The 23,789-nt window shown below is 50.9% G+C and overlaps 1 protein-coding gene across 1 annotated transcript; it reads right to left on the reverse strand.

The window, feature by feature from the left end:
- Positions 1-8,270: 8,270 nt before the first annotated feature.
- LOC128802617 (hydrocephalus-inducing protein homolog) lies at positions 8,271-23,777 on the reverse strand. The gene is made up of 22 exons (XM_053969172.1): positions 23,730-23,777; positions 23,252-23,410; positions 22,150-22,201; positions 22,023-22,108; positions 21,666-21,848; positions 21,307-21,426; positions 19,345-19,504; positions 19,067-19,239; positions 18,712-18,910; positions 17,250-17,349; positions 16,574-16,673; positions 15,928-16,096; positions 15,410-15,648; positions 14,683-14,875; positions 14,010-14,118; positions 13,162-13,416; positions 12,681-12,823; positions 12,118-12,339; positions 10,810-10,970; positions 10,186-10,286; positions 9,210-9,603; positions 8,271-8,415 (listed from the first exon to the last, which is right to left on the reverse strand). Exons 1-22 carry the CDS (start codon positions 23,753-23,755, stop codon positions 8,271-8,273), a joined length of 3,489 nt encoding a protein of 1,162 aa, XP_053825147.1. The 5' UTR covers positions 23,756-23,777.
- Positions 23,778-23,789: the final 12 nt, after the last annotated feature.

Consider the following 23,789-nt stretch of genomic DNA (forward strand, 5'->3'; position numbering starts at 1 on the left):
AGCTCGTTCTCCTGGGGCTGTCAGCACGGGGTCCATTGCCATCCGGTTCCATCCCCCTGACTGGCACTGATCTCCAAGGAAGCCTGGACCAAAGTTCAGCCAAAGCCTCAGCCAAAGTTCCCCAATTAGGACACTGCGGAGTCTTGCACAATTCCTTTTCAAGATGATGTCAGCACATCAATGACATCATAGCACTTGTCCATCTAGTCAAGAATCCCCCACGGGGACACTCTGCTCTCTCATCAATGGAGCACGAAGCAGCAACATTCCAGAGGAAAATCTTTGCCCATGGGCACTGCGCCTCCTTGGGCAAGTTCCAGAGCAAACAGTCAAGGCAGTGGCCTGAAATGTTTTCCCAGCTGGGTCACCAGAGATCCCGGATGCATCCACAGTGTCCCTGTGGAAAGAGAGAAGCAGGAGCCTTTCACTAATTTCACTTATGTCAAACAGGAATCACAGCCATGGACATGTCTTGTGAGCCACTTCTCCACTTCTTTTTTCCTTCTTGGAACCTATGGCAAATATCTGGATACTCCTGGGAAAAAAACCCAGGGACACTGGGATTCTCTGTGACTCAGGCAAGGCTCCCACAGGCTTCAGCACCCAAACCTTTGACCCCCACTGTGGTTCTCCTGAAAAATATGAGTGTCAATTCCCAAACAGGGACACAGGAAGGTTTTATGGCCGGGCAAAAGTTAGAGGAGTGGCATGTGGTGAACAGTTGAAAAAGTAGAAGTTTCCAAGTCCTTGAACTTCAGAGGCTACAAGGAGAAAGCTTGAAGTTTTTATGGTCCATTAATCTCTGTCTTCCCTCTGTTCATCTGGCACATTCCAAGTCCAGAGCAGATTATGGGAAGGAGACCTGCAGGAAGAGTTGAAGGCTCATTGCCAGAGAGAGGAAGAAAAGGGGAAGGAGGGAAAAGAATTCCAATTGCTTTTTTAGCACTAGGACCACAAAAAGCTCTTCACCCATTGTCAACATCCCAAGGGTGAGGCACATTCCTCGTTTCTTACGCTAAAGTGCAGTAATATGGAAACTGTGCCTGGATTAGAACAAAACCACAGGCCAATAACTGACCCACTTTGGTTCCAAATCAGAAATCATGAAACTTCTCCCCGGATGTGTTTCCCTGCAGTAAAGAAGGCAGTTTGAAAAATTTTGTCCCAAGTTCCTTCTAAGTTCATGACTTCAGAAAAATTGGAACCGTCCTGGCAGCACAAAAGCAGCCACAATGAGCAGGATCAAACCCCCAGGTCATCCTTCAATGCACTCGATCCACACCTTCCACAGCCCAGCAGCAATTCCTGCCTCTGCCCCCCGCGCTGGGTCAGCCTGAAGGGATCGCTCTGTTGTGCGGGGCCGGCTCCTGCAGCGCTCGGAGCCGCTCTGTGTCCCGCAGCTCCACAGCTGCGGGGCCTGTGCCACCTCTATTCCATGGCTGTAGTTCCTGTTCCACCACTGTTCCACCTTTTCCATGCTCACTCCACTGCTGCTCAAAAGCTGTGTTGTGCTGTTTCAGCACACTTGCTCTGCTCCTCCACCACTGCTCCACTGCTGCTCCAGCACTGCTCATCCACCACTGTTCCACTGCTCCTTCTCTGCTCCTCCCCTGCTCCCCTGTTGTTCCACGGCTGCTGCTTCTGATCTACTGCGGCTGCCACAGCTGTGGTGTCACAGAGAGGGGAAGGTTGGGGTTTCCACAGCTCTGGTGTCACAGAGACAGGGACAATGGGACTGCCACTGCTCGGGTGTCACAGAAAGGGAAACACTGGGGTTGCCACGGCTGTGGTGTCACAGACAGGGGAACTCAGCAGCTGCCAGGGCTGTGGTGTCACAGAGAGGGGAATGTTGGGGCTGTCTCACAGCGGTATCACACACATGGGAATGCTGGGGCTGCCACTGCTCTGTTGTCATACAGAGGAGAACGTTGGGGCTGCCAATGCTGTGATGTCATAGAGAGGAGGATATTGGGGCTGCCTCTACCGTGGAGTGATAGAGAGGGGAATGTTGTGGCTGCCAAAGCTGCGGTGTCACAGACAGGGGACGCTGGGTCTTCCACTGCTGTGGTGTCACAGAGAGGGGCACTTGGGGCTGCCACATCTATGGTGTCACAGAGAGGAAAATGTTGAGGCTGACACTGCTCTGGTTCCACAGGCAGGGGAACGCTGGGGCTGTCATGGCTGTGATGTCATAGAGAGGGGAATGTTGGAGCTGCCATCCTTGTGGGGTCAAAGACAGGGGAACCTTGGGGTTGCTACCCCTGTTTTGTCATAGAGAGGGTAATCTTGGGACTGCCACCGCTGTGGTGTCACAGACAGGGGAACATTTGGGGCTGCCACCCCTGTGGTGTAACAAAGAGGGGAATGTTGGGGCTGCCACTGCGGTGCTTGTGACAGCAGCTCTCTGGCCACAGAGAGCAGGCACAGACTTTACCAGGCATTTTCCTGGGGAAGGCTGAGAGAAGATCAGAGAAAAGAAGGAGAAACAATTCTTATCTCCACTTGTTGCACCTGCTGTTGTGCACATGTGGAATGTGTCATGGAGATTTGTTTACCAAAGGGTGATTTTGTAATTGGACACTGGCTGGTGTTTGGATGGATTGACCAGTTAGGTCCCAGCTGTATCGGATTGGCTGTAAGGGTTGCTGAGTTTTCTAAGAAGTACAGTATAATACAGTATAAGATGATATAATAAAGCAATTGATCAGCCTTCTGCAGTCATGGAGTCAATGCTAATTATTCCCCAGCTGGGGCCCTGCGGTGAAAGGTGTCTACCTGGAAAGGGGCAGAGGATTTAATACCTGTTAGTTTCATAAGAGATAAGCACATCTTTATTATCTGGGTCACTTGAGTACTTTGAAGAAATGGCAAAGTTTTCCCACCAGGAACAGGAATTTCCTGGCCCTACTGTTTTCATCTGCTGATGGCAGGAGAAGAAATACTGATCTTCCTCTCTACCGATGCCACCAACATTCAGTCCAATATTTCATGACCCTCTTCCTTCAGGTGTTACCAGCTCTCCTGGTTAACTGGCCATGTCTAAGGACATCTCTTCATTGACAGCAGCTGCATCTATGACCTTCCCGTTGCTACCACATTTCCTCCTGCAGCTGGACTCTGGCCATTCCAATGCATCTCCCTTTACTGGCTTCATGCTTTGAGCATCAGGGAGTTTCCCAGTCTTTCAGAAGTTTAAATAACTCCTTACTCGGCATCTTAGTTGTAGTTTTATCTTTTATATCACCTCTTCTTATGCCTTTGCCAAAAATCCTTCCTATATGGCAATGCCTTGTAGACGAGGGACATGTCAGATGCTGCTGGAATGTCACAAGGAGCAGAGAGAAAGGTTTTGATGTTTATTAAAATTTATGGTGTTCACATTTTTGCTGTTGGCCATGAAGAGAAAGCTTTCTGTGCCTCTGAGTCTCAGCAGTTCCTGGGCCCTCAAAGGACACAAACGTGATGAGTTGTGGTTGCCACTCCAGTGGCTGCATTTGGACTTCCCTCCACAGCCAGAGCAGAGCTCCCTTGTCCCACAAAGTCCCTGGCACTGGAGGGATGAAGGAAACAGGACAGGCTGTGGGGATCAGGGGCAGGGCAGAGCCAGGCAGAAGAAGGACTTTTGCATTTGGTGGAGCTGTGCCTTCCCTTGGCTTTGGTGGCTGACAAGAAATGAACATCCCTCTGTGTCTCGGGCAGCTCCTTCTCCAAGGAAAGCAGGTGGGAGTTGGAGCCCAGGAGCTGAAACCGGCAGGTGCAGCCTGGGCTGCAGGGAGCTCAGATTTGCACAAGGCTGCTCTGAGTGCCAGGGCTTGGATGGGGGAAATACTGGGGTGGGAGTAGGGACAGAGTCAGATTGATTGTCAGCCATCAGGGGTCTTGATTTTCCTATCTATTCCAACTGCATGAGGAGGTACTTGGATTCAGTGTCAATTGGAGATTGCACATAGCCATGTATTAACAGGGGAAAAAACCTAAACAGGACCTAAAACATGTTTTCTCACTGTCTTTTAAAATATGATAGATTCAGTTTGAATACACTTCAAGCCTCTAGAGCAGGAAAATTCAGCAGCAGCCTCCAAGTTACTGAGGATGTCAGCAGCCCCCACTGAGGCCATCCCTGCCCAGAGACCCTGGGGGACTGGGCAGACAAGGAGAGCGTCCCTGGGGCTGGGCAAGCAGAACTCAGAGGCACCAACAGCACCAACAGCTGGGAAATGGAGTGTGGAATGTGGCTGTGAAAGCCCTGCCTGGGCTGTGCCAAGCAGGACAGACAAGCCCTGACTGCCATCCCCCAAACAATTTTCTCAAGAAAACATGTAAAAGGAGTTACAATCATTTGTGTCCTCTGAGTTGGATGTCCTGCAGAAATACCAACAAGAGATTCTCAGGAGCTCAAAACCAACCAAACAGCCTTTAGTGGCCACTTGAGAAAATCAGAGAAACTTTGGCAGAAGGTTTAATATGACATTCAATCAACAAAAAACACTTCTCAGAGTATTAACTTGGCCCATTCAACTTCACAAACTCTAAGCCCGTTCAATTTTAAGTTAATCAAAATTTGCAAAAGGAGAGAATTAGAAGAAGACACAGAAAGAGAGGAAGACAAATAAGATATGGAGAAGCACAGACAGAGCTACCAGCTACTGGAATCCAGTGTTGTTGAGATGGAAATTCCAAGAGGACATAGGGTCAAGATGTGTGCTTGCCTTGTGGTCAGCCTTGAATACCCCTTGGTCTTCCTGGGCCCTTCCCCCAGCTGGGACTTGGGGTCATTTGGTCACTCAGGAGCTGGGCTGGGGGCTCCAGAGGTGGCTGTGGAGCATTGCCTGTGCTGTGCCAGGGAGTGGCAGACACTGCTGGGCTGGGAGAGAGGCTCTGGGGGGATTGGGGTACCAGGGCAGGGCAGTGCTGGGGTGACAGGGCAGGGCAAGGCTGGACCTGCCCCTCCAGCCCTGGGAACTGTTTTTGTTCCCTCAGTGGCACAACATCCCTGTTCTCACACTGCCAAAGAAAGCTGTTGTTGCCAAGTGCAGCCAGGATGAACCATTGCTGGGACTGAAGCCCCTCTCTTGGGGCCCTACAAACTGCGCTCCAAAAGGAGCCCCTTGGAGCTCTCCTGGGCCAGCCACCTCCCTCTGGTTGGGGCGTCTCCGATCCGGGAACTCTCCCGTTTGTTGCACTCGGGGGATCCCCCAACAACGACGGAGCCTGGGCCGATCCCCCCACTCCTCCAGGCTCAACCCTTTGCCCGCTGGGGAGATGCCACAGCCTCGGCAGGGAGCATTTCCCTGCCCTCAGGGGAATTTCTCTCAGGTGCCTTGCACTGACTCTTTGTGTCTGTGTGCACACACCAGTGCATGTGCTGGGGAAATGTGGCAGAAATGCTGCTCTCTGAGGGGCTTGAGTGCCTTGGGTAGTTGAGTCAGTCAGGCCTGTAAGGAAGGTTAAGTCACAAGCTGTAAGCTAAGTTAAATGCTGCTGAGAGTTGTTCTTCTGCTAATTTGTTACGTTTTAAATAAGTTATAAGCTAAGTTGAATAGGTTATAAGTAAGGTTAAATACTGTTACATGCTGTTCTTTTGCTAAATGCTGAAGTCTAAGGTATCAGTCAAGTCCTGTTGAGTTCTCTTTCTCTTTTAGGCTGTATTCCTTTTATCCTTGCCCTCACTGTCCTTTAGGCACACACACACACACACACTCAGCCAGAGGCACATACAGACAAACATGGACACACAGACACCGGGGCAGTTCGTGGCTCATTTCTGGTTTGATTGCCTGGATTTTGTTTGGGTTTCTTGTTGCTTTGTTTCCTTGGTGTGCCTGAAGTGTCCAGTCAGCAGCAGAGTGACTCTTACCAAGGAATTCTGTGGTGCTGTTGAATGATATTAAATCTGGTTTTTACTGATCCCATGCCAGGGATTTTTTTAAGTGCTCTCAAACCCTCATTCATAACAGGGTGGAGAAGCCCTGGCCCTGGGGGACACAGGGACACTGCCGGGGGTCCTCATCCCCCTGTCCCACCCCTCACAGCCCTGAGCCCCCATCCCCGTGTCAGGCTCTGGGGTCGATCTCGTGGAACATCCTCTGGGGGAGGCTGCGGTGCCAGGGGTGGGGGCACCCGGGGGGACAGGGGACCCTGCTGTGCACGAGCAGCGTTGGACTTCTCTGGGGGGAACTGTGAGGGGGGCAGAGGTGTAGTGACCTCCCCAGTGACCTCATACATGCCCTGTGATGTCACACAGCCCCCTATGATGTCAGAGCTCACTTTGGGATGTCAGAAACCCCCTTGTGATGTCATAGAGCCAACCCTAGGATATCACTCTGCGATCTCATACAGTTGCGCTGTGATGTCCAGAAGACTCTGTGACGTAACAAAGTGTTGTAGTGTACAGCTACGCAAATGGAGCAAAAAAGCTTTGTGAATTTGAAATGGGAGTTTCTGTTTCCTAAACCTAAAGCTGGAGTTTCTATTCTGTATTTTTACGTGTATTCATCCTTCCCCCTGAAGCTATTCCCATTGGATTTTACCTATAATGTATTCATACTGGGCATTGTTCTATTGGTTTCACCTTATCTCTTATTTTCCCCTATACAACCTGTAACTCAACCCCTAATCACTGTCACTTGTACGTGCGGCGTTCGAGCAAATACAACCTACTTTGGACTGCACACAGGTGTCCAATCTCTTGAGTCTCTTTATCCCGGTCATGATTGCGCTCTCTAAATAGCTCTGTCCGTATCAAACGAACCCACAAAGGTGATTGCTGCTTCTCTCTGGCTGCTCCCGGAAGCGCCTGGCCAGCGCCCCGGGAAAGAGTAGCTGGGCGAAAACAAGGAAGTCGGAGAGAGAAAAGAACAAAGCAACACTGCCAGGCTGGTGTAGAGAGTGACAACGTTCCCTATTGCCCTGATTTTTTAAAAGTGTTAAGTTTTCCTTTATAGTTCTTTTGAAAGTTTTGGAGTTCTTTTAAAAGTTTTCTATGCCTTCTGATGTTTACATATTTCTACTGGAGTTCTCAGGCACTGTTCATGGAAATAATGGTTATTTTGCATTCTTCTTTGTGGGAGGAGAGACTTGATGGACTGTTAGTTTGACCAGTGTGGTTGGAGAAGTAGCAATTTCATCCTCCAATCCACTGTCACTTTTAGAATTCTATATATTGCAAAGTCAGAAATAAAATTAGCTCTTTTTCTCTTTTGAACTTACCAAGCTTCTGTGGACTCATTTTGCGTCCAGTAGCGACAGTTCCCCCTGGGCCTCCTTTGCTCAAGACTGAGCCCTCCCCAGCTCCCTTTGTCCTCTCAGCCATTTCTCATCAGATTTACTCTCTAGACCTTTAATCAACTTCCTTTCTCTTCTCTGGACTTGCTCCAGCGCCTCAAAGTCCTCCTTTGGATGACGCCAAGCTGGGTCAGAGGGCGGAGCTGCTGGAGGACAGGAAGGCTGCAGAGGGCCCTGGACAGGCTGGATCCATGGGCTGACACCACTGGCATGAGGCTAAACAGGACCAAGAGCCGGGTCGTGCACTTTGGCCGCACTAATCAGCTGGGAAGCTGATTGACAAGGGCTGAACCTGAGCCCAGGTGTGCCCAGGTGGGCAAGAAGGCCAACAGCACCGGGCCGGTCTCAGCAATAGTGTAGCCATCAGGACCAGGGCAGTGATTGTCCTTCTGTGCTGGGCACAGGTGAGGCCACGCCTCGAGGGCTGTGTCCCTCTCTGAGCCCCTCAATAATAATTAAAGTTTCTCTAGCTTTATTCATTATTTGCCTCCTTTCCCTGCCCGGCTGTGACTGGAACTACACCAAAGGGAAAGTGCCTGCAGCCGAGGGAAGGCTGTGGTTGGGTATCTGCTTCTGTTTGTCGTTGCTGTTGTTTGTTTGCCTTGTTGTACACACTGGTAAAGAACTGCTACTCCTTTTCCCATAGCTTTGCCTGAAAGCCCATTAATTTCAAAGTTACAGTAATTTGGAGGGAAGGGGGCCACATTCTCCATTCCAGAGAGCTCCAGCAGACACCTGTCTTTCAAACCAAGACAAGCTGACAATTAACAATTTATTAACAATTGTTTATTAACACTTAACTGACAGTTATCTATTACTTATCAATCTAATCAACAAGTAGTTAATTAACTTAGCTAACTAAAAGGTAGGACAGAGGTGTTCACTGGAACTTGGGAGGGTAGCTGCAGAGGTCTCTGGTGAAGGGTGGGAGACCAGCAGCAGCAGCAGGCACTGACGGATGCTGGAGCTGACACAAACGCTGTCACTCAGGTGCTGCTCTCCAGAGCACCTCCTTCTCGGGTCCCTGGCCTTACTCTGTCTGCTAATGGTTCACCCAGACTCTCCTGCTCCCAGGCTCTGCCTTTCACCATCACCCGTGCCATCTTCTGATCTGGCTTCAGGTTAGGAATCCTAGGAAGAAAGGGACTGGTGTTAGCCAGAGGAACATTCCCAGCCAGCTGTTTTCCTGTCTCCTTGCAGGGCTCGCAGTGTTGCATCCTGTCTCTGTGCAAGCAGCGAGCAGCAGATTAAACAACTGCAGTCGCTGCATGGAGAGCTGCAAGGGCAGGAACATGAGCAGTCAAATGCCTGGGGACCAACTACAGCACATGTGGAGAAGCAGGCCTTGCTTGTCCCAAAAGGAAGCAGAGTTGGGGACTGGCTGGTCCCTGGATCTCTCGTTCCAGATTTTGCAACCCCCCAGGGGCTTACTGTTTCATACAGTGTCTTTTCCCAGTGCCTCCCCACCACGGGATGAAAGATGATGATGAAAGATGATGATCTTTCTGTGCTCCTGTGGGTGTTTCTGCCATCTCTGGGGCTGCCTGTCTCCAGGCCCACCTCCCCATCCCAGTCAGAGGGACTGAAGGGAGGGTGCTAGGGGATGAACCAGGCTGGGCTTGATGCCCAGCAACAGGACAAGAGGCAATGGGCAGAACCTGAACAGGAAATTCCACCTGAACCTGAGGAAGAATTCCTTTCCTGTGCAGGTGATAAGTTGCCCAGAGAGGGTGTGGAGTCTCCCTTGCTGGAATTGTTCCAGAGCCCTCTGGACACAACCCTGTGCCATGTGCTCTGGGATGACCCCGCTTGAGCAGGGAAGTGGGACCAGATCACCTACCGTGGTCCCTTCCACCCTGTCCCACCCTGTGATTCAGTGATACCCATCAGTAGCGTGAGTTGGCAAGTGTGCAGACGTTTCCCACCTGCACAGCATGGTGGTCTTAAACATCCCCGTGCACTGCGGGCAGAACCGCACGTGAAAGGTCTGCTTCTGGCCAGGAGCGATGATGCCATGGTAGGGGCTGATGGAGAAGACCTCATGGACAACATCTGGAAAGACTTCCAGGGAGGGGCTGACATGATCCTGCTGCTCGGACTCCTGCTCCTGCTCAGAATCCTGCTCCTGCTGCTGCTCGAGCTGCTCCTGCTGCTGCTGGGAATCCTGCTCCTCCAGCTGCTCGGAATCCTTCTGCTGCTTGGCAGGCTGCTGCAGCTGCTCCACTTCAGGACGCGTCTCAGAAGGATGGTCCTGCTCCCACCGGAAAAGACACAGCAGCTTTCTGCGATGCTTTACAGTATCATAGGAGAGGAACCGACCTGCAGGGAGGAAGAGGACACCTTTCAAAGACAAAATCCTGTGTTCCCAGCAACTCGGCCTCCTGCTGCAGGTAGGTGGGGGAGAGCTGGGATGCACTTGGAGCATCTCTGGCCAAGGACTTTCAGCGGGAAATAGAGCGTCTGGGAGCAGGGTCTCTGCCTGCAGCACACACTCCTGTGCCAAAGCAGGAGAGCTGCTTTTAGACAGTGACTTTGCGCTTGCCCTGGAGTGGGGAACTGCACACAGACAGTGGCTGCAGGGCAGCTCACTCGTTACACCACTGTTTTTCCCAGTCTCTGACTTGGCAAAGAGATGATCTGATGTCCCCCTTCTCAGTCCTGACCCAGCACGTGGCTCTCCCCAGAGCCTGGCTCAGCTCCTTTGCAGAGCAGAAGTGGCAGAGCAAGAACAGAAGGGGCTGAAAGGCAGAGGGGGACAAGGAGAAAACTCTCCAGCTGCAGCTGGGAAGATGCTGATGAAAGTGGATGTGTGGACAAGGATGAAAAAGCAATTCATGTTTTGGAGTGAAAGTGGCAGGGTCTTCTCCCCAGGCCCTCAGCTACCAAGTGAAATGGTCTTACGCATCAGAGTGGTTGAGTATGGCTTCTTGGCTGGTTCACTCTCTGCAGCTTTCTCCCAGAAGTATTTCAGAGCTACCTCGCCTGTGTTGTGCATCGTGAAACTGAAAAGCAAGAAGGACGAATAAAAAAAATCATCCAAGAAGTATAAAGCAAATAGTACAATAATATAGTCTGATGGACTCCTGGGACTGACTCCTGGTACCACTTTCTCCTGAGGAGCATCTTCTTCCCCAGGCAACCCTGCCATGCTCAGACTGCTGTCCAGGGTGGCCCAGAACAGCATTTCCAAGTGTGGAAGTTTAAGAGAAAAGGGCCAAGATGGTGCCCAGGACATTGAAGCTAAGGGGCTTGCTCTGGACTTTAGGTCTTGGTTTGACTGCAAACTTATTTTTGAGCAGATGAGGACAGGTGACACGCAGTGGAAGCAAACCCATGGCTGTTCTCAGCAGAAAGGTATGGCAGCACTGAGCCTCTCCTGAGCACCATCTCCCGCTTGGCTTTGCGTGCACGTAAAAGGGCCTGTGCTGGTTTGGGCTGGGGCAGGGTTCTGGGAAGCAGCTCTGGGCCAGCCCTGGGCAAAGGCAGCTCCCGCTCGCAGGGCCCTGCCTGGCCTCCAGCACTCACGTGGCTGTCCTTGTCTGGAAGGGCAAGGTATCCTTGAACAGAACCATGTCCGTGTTCAGCTCAAACTGGGCGTAGGCAACAACAGCACTGAGGTACACCTCGGCCTCCTGGCTGCTCTCCTCCACCACAGCGTGAGCTGCTTCTGGGACTGTCTCGACCGCCTGCAAACAGAGGAGGGAGGAATCACTGAGCAGAGCCCACAAGGTCAGGCTGAGAAGGGGATCTTCTGGCCTCCAAGATCAGCCTCATAGAGGGACCCACATTCACTTTTACTTCCCTGGAAAGCTGACAAAATTGGGACTGCTCTGCTACAGTAGCTGTTTCTACCCACTGATCCAAGCGGTCACTAGCACAGCTGTTAATATCCCCATGGAGACTATGGCTGCCTTCCAGTCCCTGTACTTCAGCCTTGTAGAGGGACTGGCTCTTTTCCGGGTCCCCTATAAATCCAGCAGGTCTCAAAACTAGGATGAAGTTCCCCTGCTGGAGCTCTGTGGATGGAGAACCCCAAGACTGAAGAGTTCTAGAAAGGATCTTATTCTTCTTGTCTTAGGAGAAAGTGCTCTCCAGATGTCATGTCTGCAGCAACTGCTGGGAGCTGGGGATGGGCATTTTGGGATGGGAAAGATCTCACTAGGAAAGTCTCCAACTGCAGATGTTCTGATAGAAAAGAGGATGGTTTTGAGGCCTTAAAATGGTCCAGAAAGAGTTTGGAAATAGCCTCCACCCAAGATGAGCGTGTTTGGCAATAATGTCAATAAAAGCAGGAGTCTCTGGAGTCTCCGGACTCCTCCATAGAGTCATACAGTGCCTGGGCTACTCCCTGATGAGATATCCCACACAATACAGAGACCACAACCAAATTCTCATGCAGACAAAACTTGGGGTTCACCAGCATATGCAGGAGAAGTGGATTTCTCTCCACTTCAAAAGAAGAGACAGAATGCAGCAGACTTAACTCCTTGTTGGTGAAAAGGCAGCAACCAGATGAAGAGATTTCTAACACCGTAAAATGGGATAAAATCATAAACCATTGCCTTCCATTCAACAGGGGCTGCAACACTTGTGCTTGTGGCACAGACTGATGGTTTGTGTGTGGCTGAAGGTCTCTTGCCAAAAGGCTTCCCCATCTTGCGTGAGTGTATCCGGTCACTGCGCTTCCACCTCTCCCCTGGAATGCTCTGCTGGTGAACCTCACGGCTGTCCAATGTCCAGAGGAAGCAGGGGCTGCTCAGCCAGCAGTGATGGTGTTCTGGTGGTTCTTTTTGCAAAAGCTGGGTTGGCTTTTTTTGCCGTTTTGCTTCTTACCTTCTCTGTTTCAGGCCACTTGGCTGCCAGGTCTTTCCTGGTGGTATCCTTCCGTGGGACAACGCGCATTTGGTCATCCCAGTCGGGAACCTTCCTTTGTGGCAGCTCAAAGTTGACCTTGGTCACCTTACATTTCACAAGGTGCCTCCTGAAGGTGGCTGGGACATCTGATTTCAAGGACACTGTGATGTCCTTGGCACAGCCAGGATGGAGGTGTCCCACCTAGGGAGAATCAGGGAGTCAAGACCAGACTGGAAGCGCTGCCAAGGGCAGGACTGACAGCAAAAGGGACTGATGTGCTGAGCAGCTGTGCCAGGAATCTGCACCTCAGAGTGGATTTACGTGAAGTTTGATAGACAAAAGTATGAACAGAAGGTGCCACCTCCCATAACATGAAGCCTTTTCTGCAAGGCTGGCAGCCTTGGCCCAGCCAAGACAGGGACTCCATCTCCTACGTGGCACTGGAACGGGCTATCAGTGGCATGTGAGGACTCCCTGCCAGCTCCCGGGAGCACCAGGGCAGGGCTTGAGCAATGGGGAAAGGCAGAGCAGTCCATGCTCACCTTGGGGGAGAACTGGAATGGGGCGCCTGCCTCCCACTCAAAGTGCATGACCTTCGTCTGGCTGTGGTTGCTGATGCTGAAGGTCCTGTGGCAGGGCTTCCCGAGAGCACAGTCCCCAAAATTGATGTGATTCACTCTGACAGCTGTTAAGGAGGAGAGCGAGGGATCTCAGCATGCAGGGAGCCCCACCTGCCCCCCTGACGTGCACAGACAGCTGCATGTTCAATGCTTCCTTGCTCCAAGCCTTCCCTGCTCCGAGAGGGAGTTCCCCAGGCAGTTTCACCACTTCCAGGGAAACACCCTGACACATCCCAAAGCCAGCGACGTGCAGCACAGCACACACTGCTCTGCATGCATGGCTGCCACGCCCACAGGCCACCAAGTCCCGTGGGTGACAGCCCAGGCCTGGCTAGAGGGAGGACACGCATGATCAGCCATTTTCCTCTTCCTTGCTCCACCTTGGCAGCCTCTCCTCTCTTACCATCAATGACGTCTTCCTTCAGACTGATCTTGGCATTTCTCTCCTGTGTGTCTTCCTCTAGTCCAATGAGGGTGAATTCGTCCTTGTGGCCTTCACCCACCAGCTCTGTGAGGGTCTTGACAGACCAGGTGTCCCCCACTAACACACGGATCTTCCCTTCCAGATGTTGAGCCAGGGTGGGTTTGAAAATGACACCAAACTCTGCTGATTGCCCACAAGGCAGAAGGAAGAAAGGCTTCTTTGGGGGCTTGCTCTCTGCACAGCAATGGAAATCAGAGTTAGGTGGTACAGCTGCACAGAGGAAAGATTTCCACAGGATAGATGAGGAATAAGAGGTTGAAACCAGCTGCCTTCTAAGCACAGGTTCTACCCTCAGTGGTTCCAGACCCTCTTCCTCTGTTCACAAGACTGCCACCTCCAGACACAGCACCACTTAAGCAGCTTAACCTCAGGCTGATGCCCAGCCCTCATTCCATCTGCTTCCAGCCAGCTCCAGCCATATGCAAAGCTGAGCCAAAGAGTGCTTTTGGCTTCTGCTGGCTCTCTGTGTGCTCAAGGGCTGCGTCTGTCCAGGCTGGTACCTTCCCACGAGCAGCAAATAACCTCAGAGGGTCCACTGAGGCAGTGACGGTCCCCCACAACTCAACCCACCATGTCTAGAAGAACAGAAGAACTTCCTACAACTTGCTAGGAGGAAGCCCTGCAAAAATTCCCCAAGAAAAGCCTGGGGGACAGAGAGCCCAAGGAAAGAAAGTGTGCCTGACATCTGGCTGCTGCTCAGAGCAGCCAAGAGCAGGGCACACGTTTTCCCTCTGTGCATGATCACACTTCTTGGTTAATGAATTTACCGTTTCCAACAGAGCCCTCTTCCGCATCTCCAGCGTGGAATATCCGGAGTGCGGAGGCCCTGCCTTTCAAGAAGAATGCTGCATGCTCATCCTCCAGGAGTAACATAAACTGAGAAAAGAGAAGCCAGAGCACAACGATACTGGTGTGAGGACAGGATGGCACAGGGACTGACACCGCAGTGCTGCTGCCCCCGCATGGGAGCCCAGCACCTCTCCCACTGCAAACAGCACTTAGCACAAAAGCAAAGTCAAACCAGCCGGGGGAAAAAGGGTGTTCAGAGGCATCTGGATAGAACTGACACAGAACCAAACAGGACAGAAAGTAGCGGGCAGAATGTAATTAAAACACATCTAAGTCTACCTAAAATGTAGTAAACTGGGATAAATACAATCTGATGGAACTGGGAAATCACACATGTCCAGGAGAACAAAAAGTGACCTGAGAGAAAAGGGGGAGAAAATACTCCACCTCCTTTCTTGTCTTCAACTTAAAGAAGAAAGACTGGACAAAAAATTTCCAAGAACTCCCTTCTTGGGGAACAGACGTCAGTCACTTGTTTAAAAAGAATTCCTGACACCTCTTTCCAGGTTGGCCGTGTTTTCTGGGACCCTTCCCCTGTGCCACAAGCACTTGTTCCCAAAGCAGAGCGTTCCTCGAGCAGGTCCTCCTCACCTTGGCAGGTATGATGCCATCGTTACGGATGACCAGGGGCAGCGTCTCTGAATCCCCCAGCTGGAGCCGCTTGAAGCGCAGCACGGCGTTTCCCCTCTTGCTGCGAGCGCTCGGGCGCACGACTGTCAGCTGCGGCTCGTGCCCCTTCCCGCTGATGGTGAAGGTCAGGGTTTGGGGTTTGATTTTCACAGAGCTGCAGGAGAGGCACAGAAACAATGTCAGCTGGCACTAACCCATTTCTCACTGGGCAAGCGAAGCTGCAAGGGCCACCCACAGTGTTATCCCTGCCTGGTGCTCCTGTACCCCACAACACAGCCCCCCACCTGCCTCTTCCCAATCCACGCAGGGCCATTCACAAGAGGAATCTGCTCCAAAGAGCCAGAGCCTTCCACAATAACAGTTAAAAAGAATTATTTCACTTAATTGAATCATGTAGCACAGCTGGTAAGTAAGGAGGCACCAGATGAGATATGGCAAATCCCCTGGCTGTAGTGAGACCAGACTTATGCAAGAAGCAAAAGCACAGCATGAAAGCAGTGCAAAAGCAAGAAGGCAAAAAGAAATCCTTGTCCCTATCAGTAAAGATCCACCGAGGTGGTGTTTTGCTCCCTCTCCCCAGGCCAGGGATGCAAAGGGACGATAGCCCAGGTCTCCTGGCTGCCTGCCACATCCCAGCCGCGGGCTGGTGCCTCCTCACACCGGAAGGGTGGTGCAGGGCTTCTCCTACCTTTTGCTTTCCAATGCGGATGCCTCCTTGGGTGCTCGGCGGATGCGGAATTTGAAGCCGAGCATGCCTTTGTTCTCCAGCACGACAGTCTGGGTCTCCTTGGTGCCCTTGATCATGGCTCCGAAGTCGATGGGCGAGGCAGGCTCAATGCTGTACTTGCTGTACTCAGCTTTTGCTGACACCCTCACTGGGATGTTGGCGACAGCCTGGCCTCCTCCACCCGAGCTGGCATCTATCACCTGTGTCCACAGGAAGGGTGGTAACCGAAGCAAAGAGGCCAGCCTCTACCCCAGCCTCCACCCCAGGCCTCCATCCGTTTACCCCTCCCTGTCTAAGCACCTCCTCCTGAGTCAGATTCTCAGCTCCACTTAGGAAGCCTCCCAGATGGTTTTGAAAGCCTTTGTTTGTGTATGTAGGAGAGAGGATTCTCCAGTTAAAGCCCTCCTTCCCTTAGACACCTATCCTGTTTACGCTCCCAAGACACCGTGTGGTAACGCAGCCTGGCCCAGGCAGCTCACCTGGCAGTAGAGGATGGGCTTGTTCTTGAGGAGGATTTCACTTTTGGGGTGGAAGAGCAGCTCAACATTCACACCACGCTGGGAGGCAGTCAGCAGGCCCGACTGAGGCTCAACAGTGAAGTGGGATGCCACATTTTGCATCCTGGGACCTGCACCCTTCAGTATGAAACTGGGGAGAAAGGGCAGGAATGGAGATCTCTGCAGTGCAAAGTTATAGGTGCCACCAGCACAGCCAGGACTTTGCATAGGACCAGAAAAAAAGAAAAGGGAGAGTCCAGCTCTGCCCAGATCTTGACAGAGAGTGCAGACAATGACGAGGTTACTGCAAGAAACCTTGAGACCAAAATTTGTCATTCACTCCTTTACAGAGTCTCAGAAAGAGAAAGGAGGTGACCATCAAAGGAAGGCAATGCATCTCAGCATTTCAGTGGCTGAAATTTTGGGGCTCTCCTTTGGGCTCCAGCTGAGCTGTGAAGAACTGCTGGTTTGGGGCTGGATTCTCTGGTCAAATAATTGATATTAGAGAGCCCAGGGTTTGTATTTACCAGGAGGCAGCCAGCATGGAAACAGGTTCTAGCCATTGACAGAGGGAGAATTCAGGCCTGGGAACCCGAGGAAATGCTCACTACCAGGCAGCTGGACTCACCTGTACTCAATGTTGTATAGCCCTTTGTTCTTTAGAGTCAGGACTTTCTTCACGTTATCCAGGACATGAATGGTTCCAAATTCCAAGCTTCCATCTGGACCTGCAGAAAAGCCACAGAGTGAGGTCAAACACGGTATTTGTGAGCTGCTGCAGAATACACCAGGTCACAAGCTACACGGAGGTCTCGGCACAAAACCCTTTCCAGCAAGTTTCTGTTCTTGGAAGTGTTTCCCAGCTCCTTGTCTGCCCTTTCTCTTCTCACTCAAAATATCTGCAGGCTCAGTAGTTAAGGAGCTCGGCTCCCACTTCCTCGCTTCCAAGCACAAATCCAGTTACTTTAGATGCTGTGCTGAGCTTGTGGGCGTTGCCAACTGCCTGTTCACGTCACTGTTGTTTCAGAGCCCCCAGATCCAATCTGCACATGAAGCTGCACACTTCAAAGTTCAGAGGGGGGAGACTTAAGGCTGTCAGTGCCCTGACAATGCTTTATGCCACACAGCTTGCAGGGTATGTGCTTTATCTATCCATGCCATCCTTGCATGCTGTCCCATCCCATCCCATCCCATCCCATCCCATCCCATCCCATCCCATCCCATCCCATCCCATCCCAGTGCTTTGGTCACCCAAAGGTAATGCAGTGCACCTGGACTGCTTTGTTTGGGAGGCATCCACTGACCTTTGGGCATGTCGATGCTCAGAGAAACGTCATAGACCTCTGCAGAGATTTTGATGTTTTCAGCCTGAACAACCCCCACGATGTTTTCTGGATCTGAAACCTGAGGCAGCAAGAAACAAACACTGTTGAGATTATTCTTTTGGTAGACAGCCTGTAAGTCCTTGTCTCTGCTGGCTGCTTCCCCTGTGGCCTCCCTGGCTTCGCAAGCGTTGGAGGACTCCCAAGCTTTGCTAACCTGTTCCTCTCATGGGCTGCCCCAGTGGGATTCTGCTGCAGTAAAAAACCCTCTCAGCCCAACTCTGCACTCTACAGCAGGGAGAGCCTCTTGGAGAGGCACAGAGATGTAAGAACAACCACAAGAAGTGTCAGGTGTCTCAGAGCAGGTGGCATTGACAACCCTCTCCAGTCACCTAGCACCTTCTCGGAAATGCAGCCCCTAAACCATGGGCAACAAAATCCCAGGGGGAGAGTTTGTTGCACCATGCAAGAGCTTCAGACAAAGTCCAGTGTAGAGATCACGCCGCAGTCTGCACAAGCAAACAACAACCTTCAACCACCCACAGGGACAAGGCTGTGGAACAGGCTCAGGGTGCAGTGTCTGGTTATCTGGGGGGACGTGTGATTTATTAAAGAAATATGGATATTGATCTAGTACCGATACCCAACTGTGACGGACAAAAACTCTCTAACAGTTTAAAGTTAGGAAGTGTATGCTTATTGCGACGCCGGGCAGCGTGCGGGATAGCTCCCAAATACACACCGCACCTTTCAGATGATTACAGAGTCCTTTTATCCACACAAGTGTTGAATACCCAAAATACAAATACACATTCATAATTTAGTACATCCCATTCCTGGCTTGATATGCTAATCATTTCAAAAGCTATTAAACATGCGTAGTTTGTTCCTTGAAATGGGTCGGTGGTCCCTTTCATGGGGAGGGGTCCCAAAATGAGGAAGTAAATGAAGTCTTCCTCATTCTGACCTTTCTACCTTTTCAATGCAAATATGACAAATGAACCTTGGTAGAACTCCCATTCCTTGTCTTCAATTGGTTTCAGAACAGAGGAGGCCCACAATTGTCTTATGTTGCTAAAAGCTATTTGTCAGTTTCTACATTCTTCATTATAAACCCAGCTAACTAAAGATTGTGTTGACAAGCAATCAATTCTTAGTTAACTACTAACTCTTAACTTCATCAAGGCCTACTCACTGATTTTAATTAACTCTAGTAAGGCAATATCTCTAAGTAAAATCTTAGCTCCTCTAAAATCTCTAAATCCCTTAAAGTTTATGTTTCACGTGGATGCATTGCACGTTCCGGCAAAGGCAGTGTAGAGGCAGAAGTTGGGGTCAGAGCACCCTTGTGCCTGTCGGGTGCAGCTCTTCCTGAGCCTGTCCCCAGCAGCACAGGGCTGCTCGCTGTGCCCCGCTCTGCCAGGCAGGGCACAGCCCCTCTCACCTCTAGTCGGAGGGTCTTCTTCATGCTGCCAATCTGCCTGGCCTTGAAATGCACCGTCACTTCAAACTCAGAGCGGGGAGCAATGGTGCCGTTATCTTGTGACAAGGAGAAGTCCTCAACAAGGTCATCCAGCCCACTGAGCTGCCAGGCCATGGGCAGCAGGGTGTAGTTTCTCAGGACCAAGGTCCTGCTGTCGGTCCTGCAGAGACAGGAAGGCACTTGGCATCAGCTGCTGGACGGCCACACCAGCCTCGCCACTGAATGCAACTTGGAGCAGCTCCATCCGTGCCCTGGAAACCCGAGTCAAAAGTTTTCTCTTTGTCACAAGTCTTGGAGCACTTGTGGGATGACTGACCTGTGCAGAAGCAGCTTGTCAAAGGACAGCTCCAGGGGGCTGACCTCCAGCTTCATGTGCACCCCATGGCAGCACAGGCTGAAGACCACTGGGTTGGGGTTCTTCCCAATGCTGCAGATGAGTTTGTCTTCCAGGAAGCCAGGGGAAGTGGGGTATGCCCAAATGGTCAGCTCCTGGCGCCGGCCCCACAGGAAGAAATAGAAAGAGCTCTGCGTGAGAGCAGGAGGAGCAGCCCCTGGGCACTTCTACGCTGCCTGCTCTGCCTGCCCTTCTCCTACCTGCTTCTCCTTTGGTTTCAGTGCCATGCTGGCAGGGTCCAAAAGGAACGTCCCTGCTCCCCCAGCATTCTCAAAGGAGAACTGGACCTCTACGTCCACGGGGGAGTTGTTCAGGATGGTTAAATTCTCCGAGTTGCCGGGACAGTTCTGGGCCTCGTACCTGTCCACAAAAGGGGAAAGGGCTGCAGAGCAGACTGTTGGCTTTGCCACACATCGAGGAGAGCACCGTGTGTGCCGGATCGGTCCGTGTCTCACAAGCGGGACGGGACCCCGACTGGTTGCAGACTCAGGATTTATTATCTGTCTGTGTCATACAAGCAAAAAGCAAGAGGCACAGAGAAACAATAACATCCATGCAAACACAGATCAGAGATAAGATGGCAGCCCATGCAAAGCCTTTTTCTACATATTCTTTGGACCAACAGCATAAAAGAAAAGGTGTAAAGTCATTACACTCTAACCAATTAGAAAAGGACCCACGTGGGTTTAATATTAAAAAAAAGGACTCCTATGAACTTCAAACAATACAGAATAATTAATTATTTAAGATGGAAACTTTTTCTATCTTAAAGCATATATCTAGGACTTTTCACATCTTGAGCTATCAATAAGTTCTTGCTCTTTCGTGTTCCTTATGATAAATAGAAATGTATTGACTTGGTTCTTAACTTCCTAGCTTCCCATGAGAAGGTTTTGAAATTTCCTAGCTTTTCTCAGCTTTGTGTCTACTTTCTGGGGCCTTTCTGCACTTTCTAAAGTCTTCTACCTTTTTATATTCCTACATGTGTGCACCCGAGGAAGTGGTGCTGGAAGACCCTGCTCTAACAAACAAGTGAGGGAAATGGATCCCAGTCAGGGGCATGGGCGTGTGCTCATCCTTGCCTTACTCTGATGCCTTCCCCTGGGCTTGGTGCCTCCAGCCCAGAAGCCTGATGATGCTCAGGCCACTGCCAGAGTTTTTAATACAATGGAAATTCAAAGGTGCCTAGAAAAATAACGCTTCAGCAGGCACTTGGGTTCTTTCCCCTTCTTTCTTGGGCTGCCTTCCCTGCAGGGTGCCTAAAGAAAGGCTTTTGAAAAAAGAGTTTTGCTAATTTCTTTCATAAAAGTCATGAAACTGCTTTGGATTTGATGGGTTAGCTCAAAGGCTGAGAAAGAAACGTAAAGCATCAATTCCCAAGAGGAATTGAGGCCAAAAGAGAACAAATGACCCTTCTCTCAGGTGTGGAAATGACTTTGGAGTGAAAGGGTTAAAGAGGCAAACAGAAATCCCAGACCATCCATCAGTCTGGCTAAAGATTGTCTGTTTTTTAAACTATTTTGATTTCATTTCCTTGGGTTGTCCAAATAGCCCTAGCCCTCCAGAGCTCCCACGGAGACAAGAACTTAATGTTAAATGTCATTAAAAAGAAGTGACAGTAAAATAGAAATACACAATAGCTTCAATGACAATCTGTTTAGGCAGACTTTATCCAGCAGTGAGGATGCAATGTCATTACAGGAAAATGTAATTCCTGCTGTACGTTACCCCCAACACCTATTGGCAGGTCAATAATAAAATCTTGTTAATAATTACAGATTAATGAAAGGTTTACAAAACCATCTACAGAATAATTGCTCAACCAGGCTACCTGCAGAGCTGAAAGCACTTCAGAAACCACCATCAAGTTCATTTCCTAAGGGGTGAAGCTGAGATGTGGAGGGGGACGGAAGTTGCCCCCCAAGACACCTTTGGACTGGCAGCAGCATGTGGCTCTGGCCACCAAGGCGGCCACCACGGCACCCACTGGGCAGGCAGAGCAGCTCCTCCAAGGCTCATTTGCCTCTTGTCTGCTCAAGTTCACACATCTGTGGTCCTTCAAACCCATGGATCTCCCAGGACTGCCCTGGGTTGTGCCGCCAGGACAGCCTGTCTCTCCAGGCATGCCCACAGAAGTGCAAGGCCCAGCAGGGAGCACATACCACTCTCTTGATTTCCCACACAGCAGCGGCCCAAAATGGAATTGCTTTGTGCTCTCAACATATTCCTTGACGACAACTTCATCTTTCTCCATGGTTTTCCTCCACTGTGGAAACACCACCCTGGGCAGAGAAAGTGGGGAAGGAGGAGCTATGAGGTGCTCCGAGTAGGAAATGTAGTCAGAAAGCCAAAAGCCTTCCTGGAGGCTGAGGTACCATCTGCCTTCCCAGCTCCAGCACAGGAGGAGGTGCTGGGCGACCTCAGGCAGCACCATCTGGCCAGGCCAGAAACCCCAAGGGGCAGCCCTGGCTGTGGTTCAGGGGCAGCTGTGGTGTGGGAGGCTGCCAGGGGCCAGCCTTACCGTGGGTTCTGGCTGATGCTGGGGTACAGGCTGGTGCCACTGCAGGGCAGCTCGTACTGGCGCTTTGTCTGCACGAGCTCAAACCTCAGCGTCTGCTCAAACTTCCCTGGCTTTATGGTGGAGAAGCGGACCTTCAGTTCCACCTCACCGCGGGCAGGCACGATCCACCGGTACCGTTTCAGCCTGGCAGTTAAAGAGGAGAATTCAGACACTGCTGAGGAGCAAACGAAGCGAGGAGGGTGCACTCGCCATCCCACGGGGGCACTGGCACGGGGTCGCTGTGGAGCTGGGCACCATGGGCCTTGTTTGGCAAGAGGAGCAAGAAGCAGAGGCATCGCCTCCTCCCGTGCTGCTCACCTGAGGAATTCTGTGGGGATTGAGGCACTTTCCAGCGTACTTTTGCATCTTGTTGCGGAGGAACTTTCTGCTCGGCCTGTGGAGATCTGGTTCTCCTCTGGAGAGCTGTCTCTGCTGGCCGCTTCACCCATCTTTGGCTGGCCCTCGGCAGAGCTGCCCTTCGCATCCGGGGCCTTGGCCTAAGGGGAGAGAGAAAAGGGAGGCAGAGGTGAGCCCTGAGACATCCCCATCCTGGAAAGCAAAACGGGGGTTTCTTCACCAGCAGAAGAGAGAATAAATAAATAAGTCCACCTGCCCATGGACTTAGTTTTCCTTATGGGTGTTTGTTTGGCCTAGGACTGTTGGAATCCTAGATACTGAGAATTTTAATCTTTCTCTGCTAAAAGGCACAGACTTACAAAAGAGCACTGCATTTGACCTGAGGCTGTAGAGAAGACTCCCAAAATTAATTAAAAACACTGAAATTACGAGTGCGTAGTTAGTTACAAGTGTGTAATATCACAAAGTAAAAATCTTAGAGTTTAAGGTTTTAGAATATAGTAATAAATATGAAGCAAGATAAAAGTTTTAAAGCAAAACCAAATTGTTCTTCTTCACCTTCTTCTTCCTTCTTCTTCATCGATTTAAGTCATGTTTTGTAATTAGACAAAAAAGTCCACATTACAGGCTTTGAAAAATCAGTTATTAAGTTAAAAAATAATAACCTAAGTATCATTTCTTCATGAAATAATTTAATTAAAAAAACCCTCATAACAAAAAATAGTTAACCATTTTATACCTTGCTAATGAAAAACTACAAAACTCACAGCTGTGAAACTGTTCCACTAATAAAAAATAACAAACACCTAAACCCAAACATAAAATACCATCTCAAATACCTTCAATCCCAACCTCAACAAAAAAACCAAAAAAACCCACCAGAAACCCCAAAAACCAAAAAAACCCCAAAAACCCAAACAAGAAACCCACACAGGACAACCCTTCTCACTCAGGACCCTCTCCTCAAAGGAAGTTGATGGTTTAAGTGACTTTTTACCTCTTGTCCTACAGAACTGCTCTGTCCCCAGCAGAGCTGTCTCTTTTGTCCCACCCCTGACAGAAAGGAGACCTGCAGCCACGGGGCCCCATCACATCTTCACTACCTCTCCACCATGATCCTTTCCCGTCCAACCTGTCCCCCATGCCCCCATCGAGCCTGGGCCCTGCCCTGGCACCACTGGAGCACCCACCGGATTGTCTTCCACAGCAGCACCTCCCGGTGCCACAATGGTGAAGGGCTCCACGCGCTCTGCAGGGCCCAGCCGCTCCTCTGGGTACTCCACTGTGGAGAGCACAGCAGCCGGGGCAAGGGGAGGCCCGTGGGGATGCAGTCCCACGTGTTCCAGCACCTAAAACAGAAGAGAAAACCCTGCTTATACTTCTGGCACCTTCATCCGCCTTCTTTAAAGGCACTGAGCTTCTGGCAATGGGGTTGTTGACTGATATGAGGTGTAAGTGCTTTGTTACGCCCGGTGGGGTGAGCGGGCTCCAGAGCAGAGGCAAGAGCTACAAGCAGGGCCGGGAGAGAAACCTCTGCCGAGTGACTCAGCTGGTCAGAGCTGGCCTTGCCCTGGGGATTGCCTCCATCTCCCTGGCACAAGCCTGGCAATGCTGCAGTGCTGTGAAGCTTGGGCAGCATGTACATGGGGACCAGAGCCGCCTCCTCACCTTCTCCTCCTCAAGGTACTGCTCATCAAAATCCAGGGAGTAAAACTCAATGGGAAAGTC

This window comes from Vidua macroura, unplaced genomic scaffold (genome assembly GCF_024509145.1).
Source record: "Vidua macroura isolate BioBank_ID:100142 unplaced genomic scaffold, ASM2450914v1 whyUn_scaffold_126, whole genome shotgun sequence".
Lineage (NCBI taxonomy): Eukaryota > Metazoa > Chordata > Aves > Passeriformes > Viduidae > Vidua > Vidua macroura.

What these genes read in the sequence shown, in the direction of transcription:
- LOC128802617 (XM_053969172.1), bottom strand. Translation starts at nt 23,755, where the DNA reads ATGAGCAGTACCTTGAGGAGGAGAAG. An exon ending in CATTCCAGTTCTCCCCCAAG is followed by an intron (nt 12,340 to 12,680) that starts GTGAGCATGGAC and finishes GATTCTCCCTAG; the next exon opens with GTGGGACACCTCCATCCTGG. An exon ending in AAGACCACCATGCTGTGCAG is followed by an intron (nt 8,416 to 9,209) that starts GTGGGAAACGTC and finishes CTTTCTTCCTAG; the next exon opens with GATTCCTAACCTGAAGCCAG.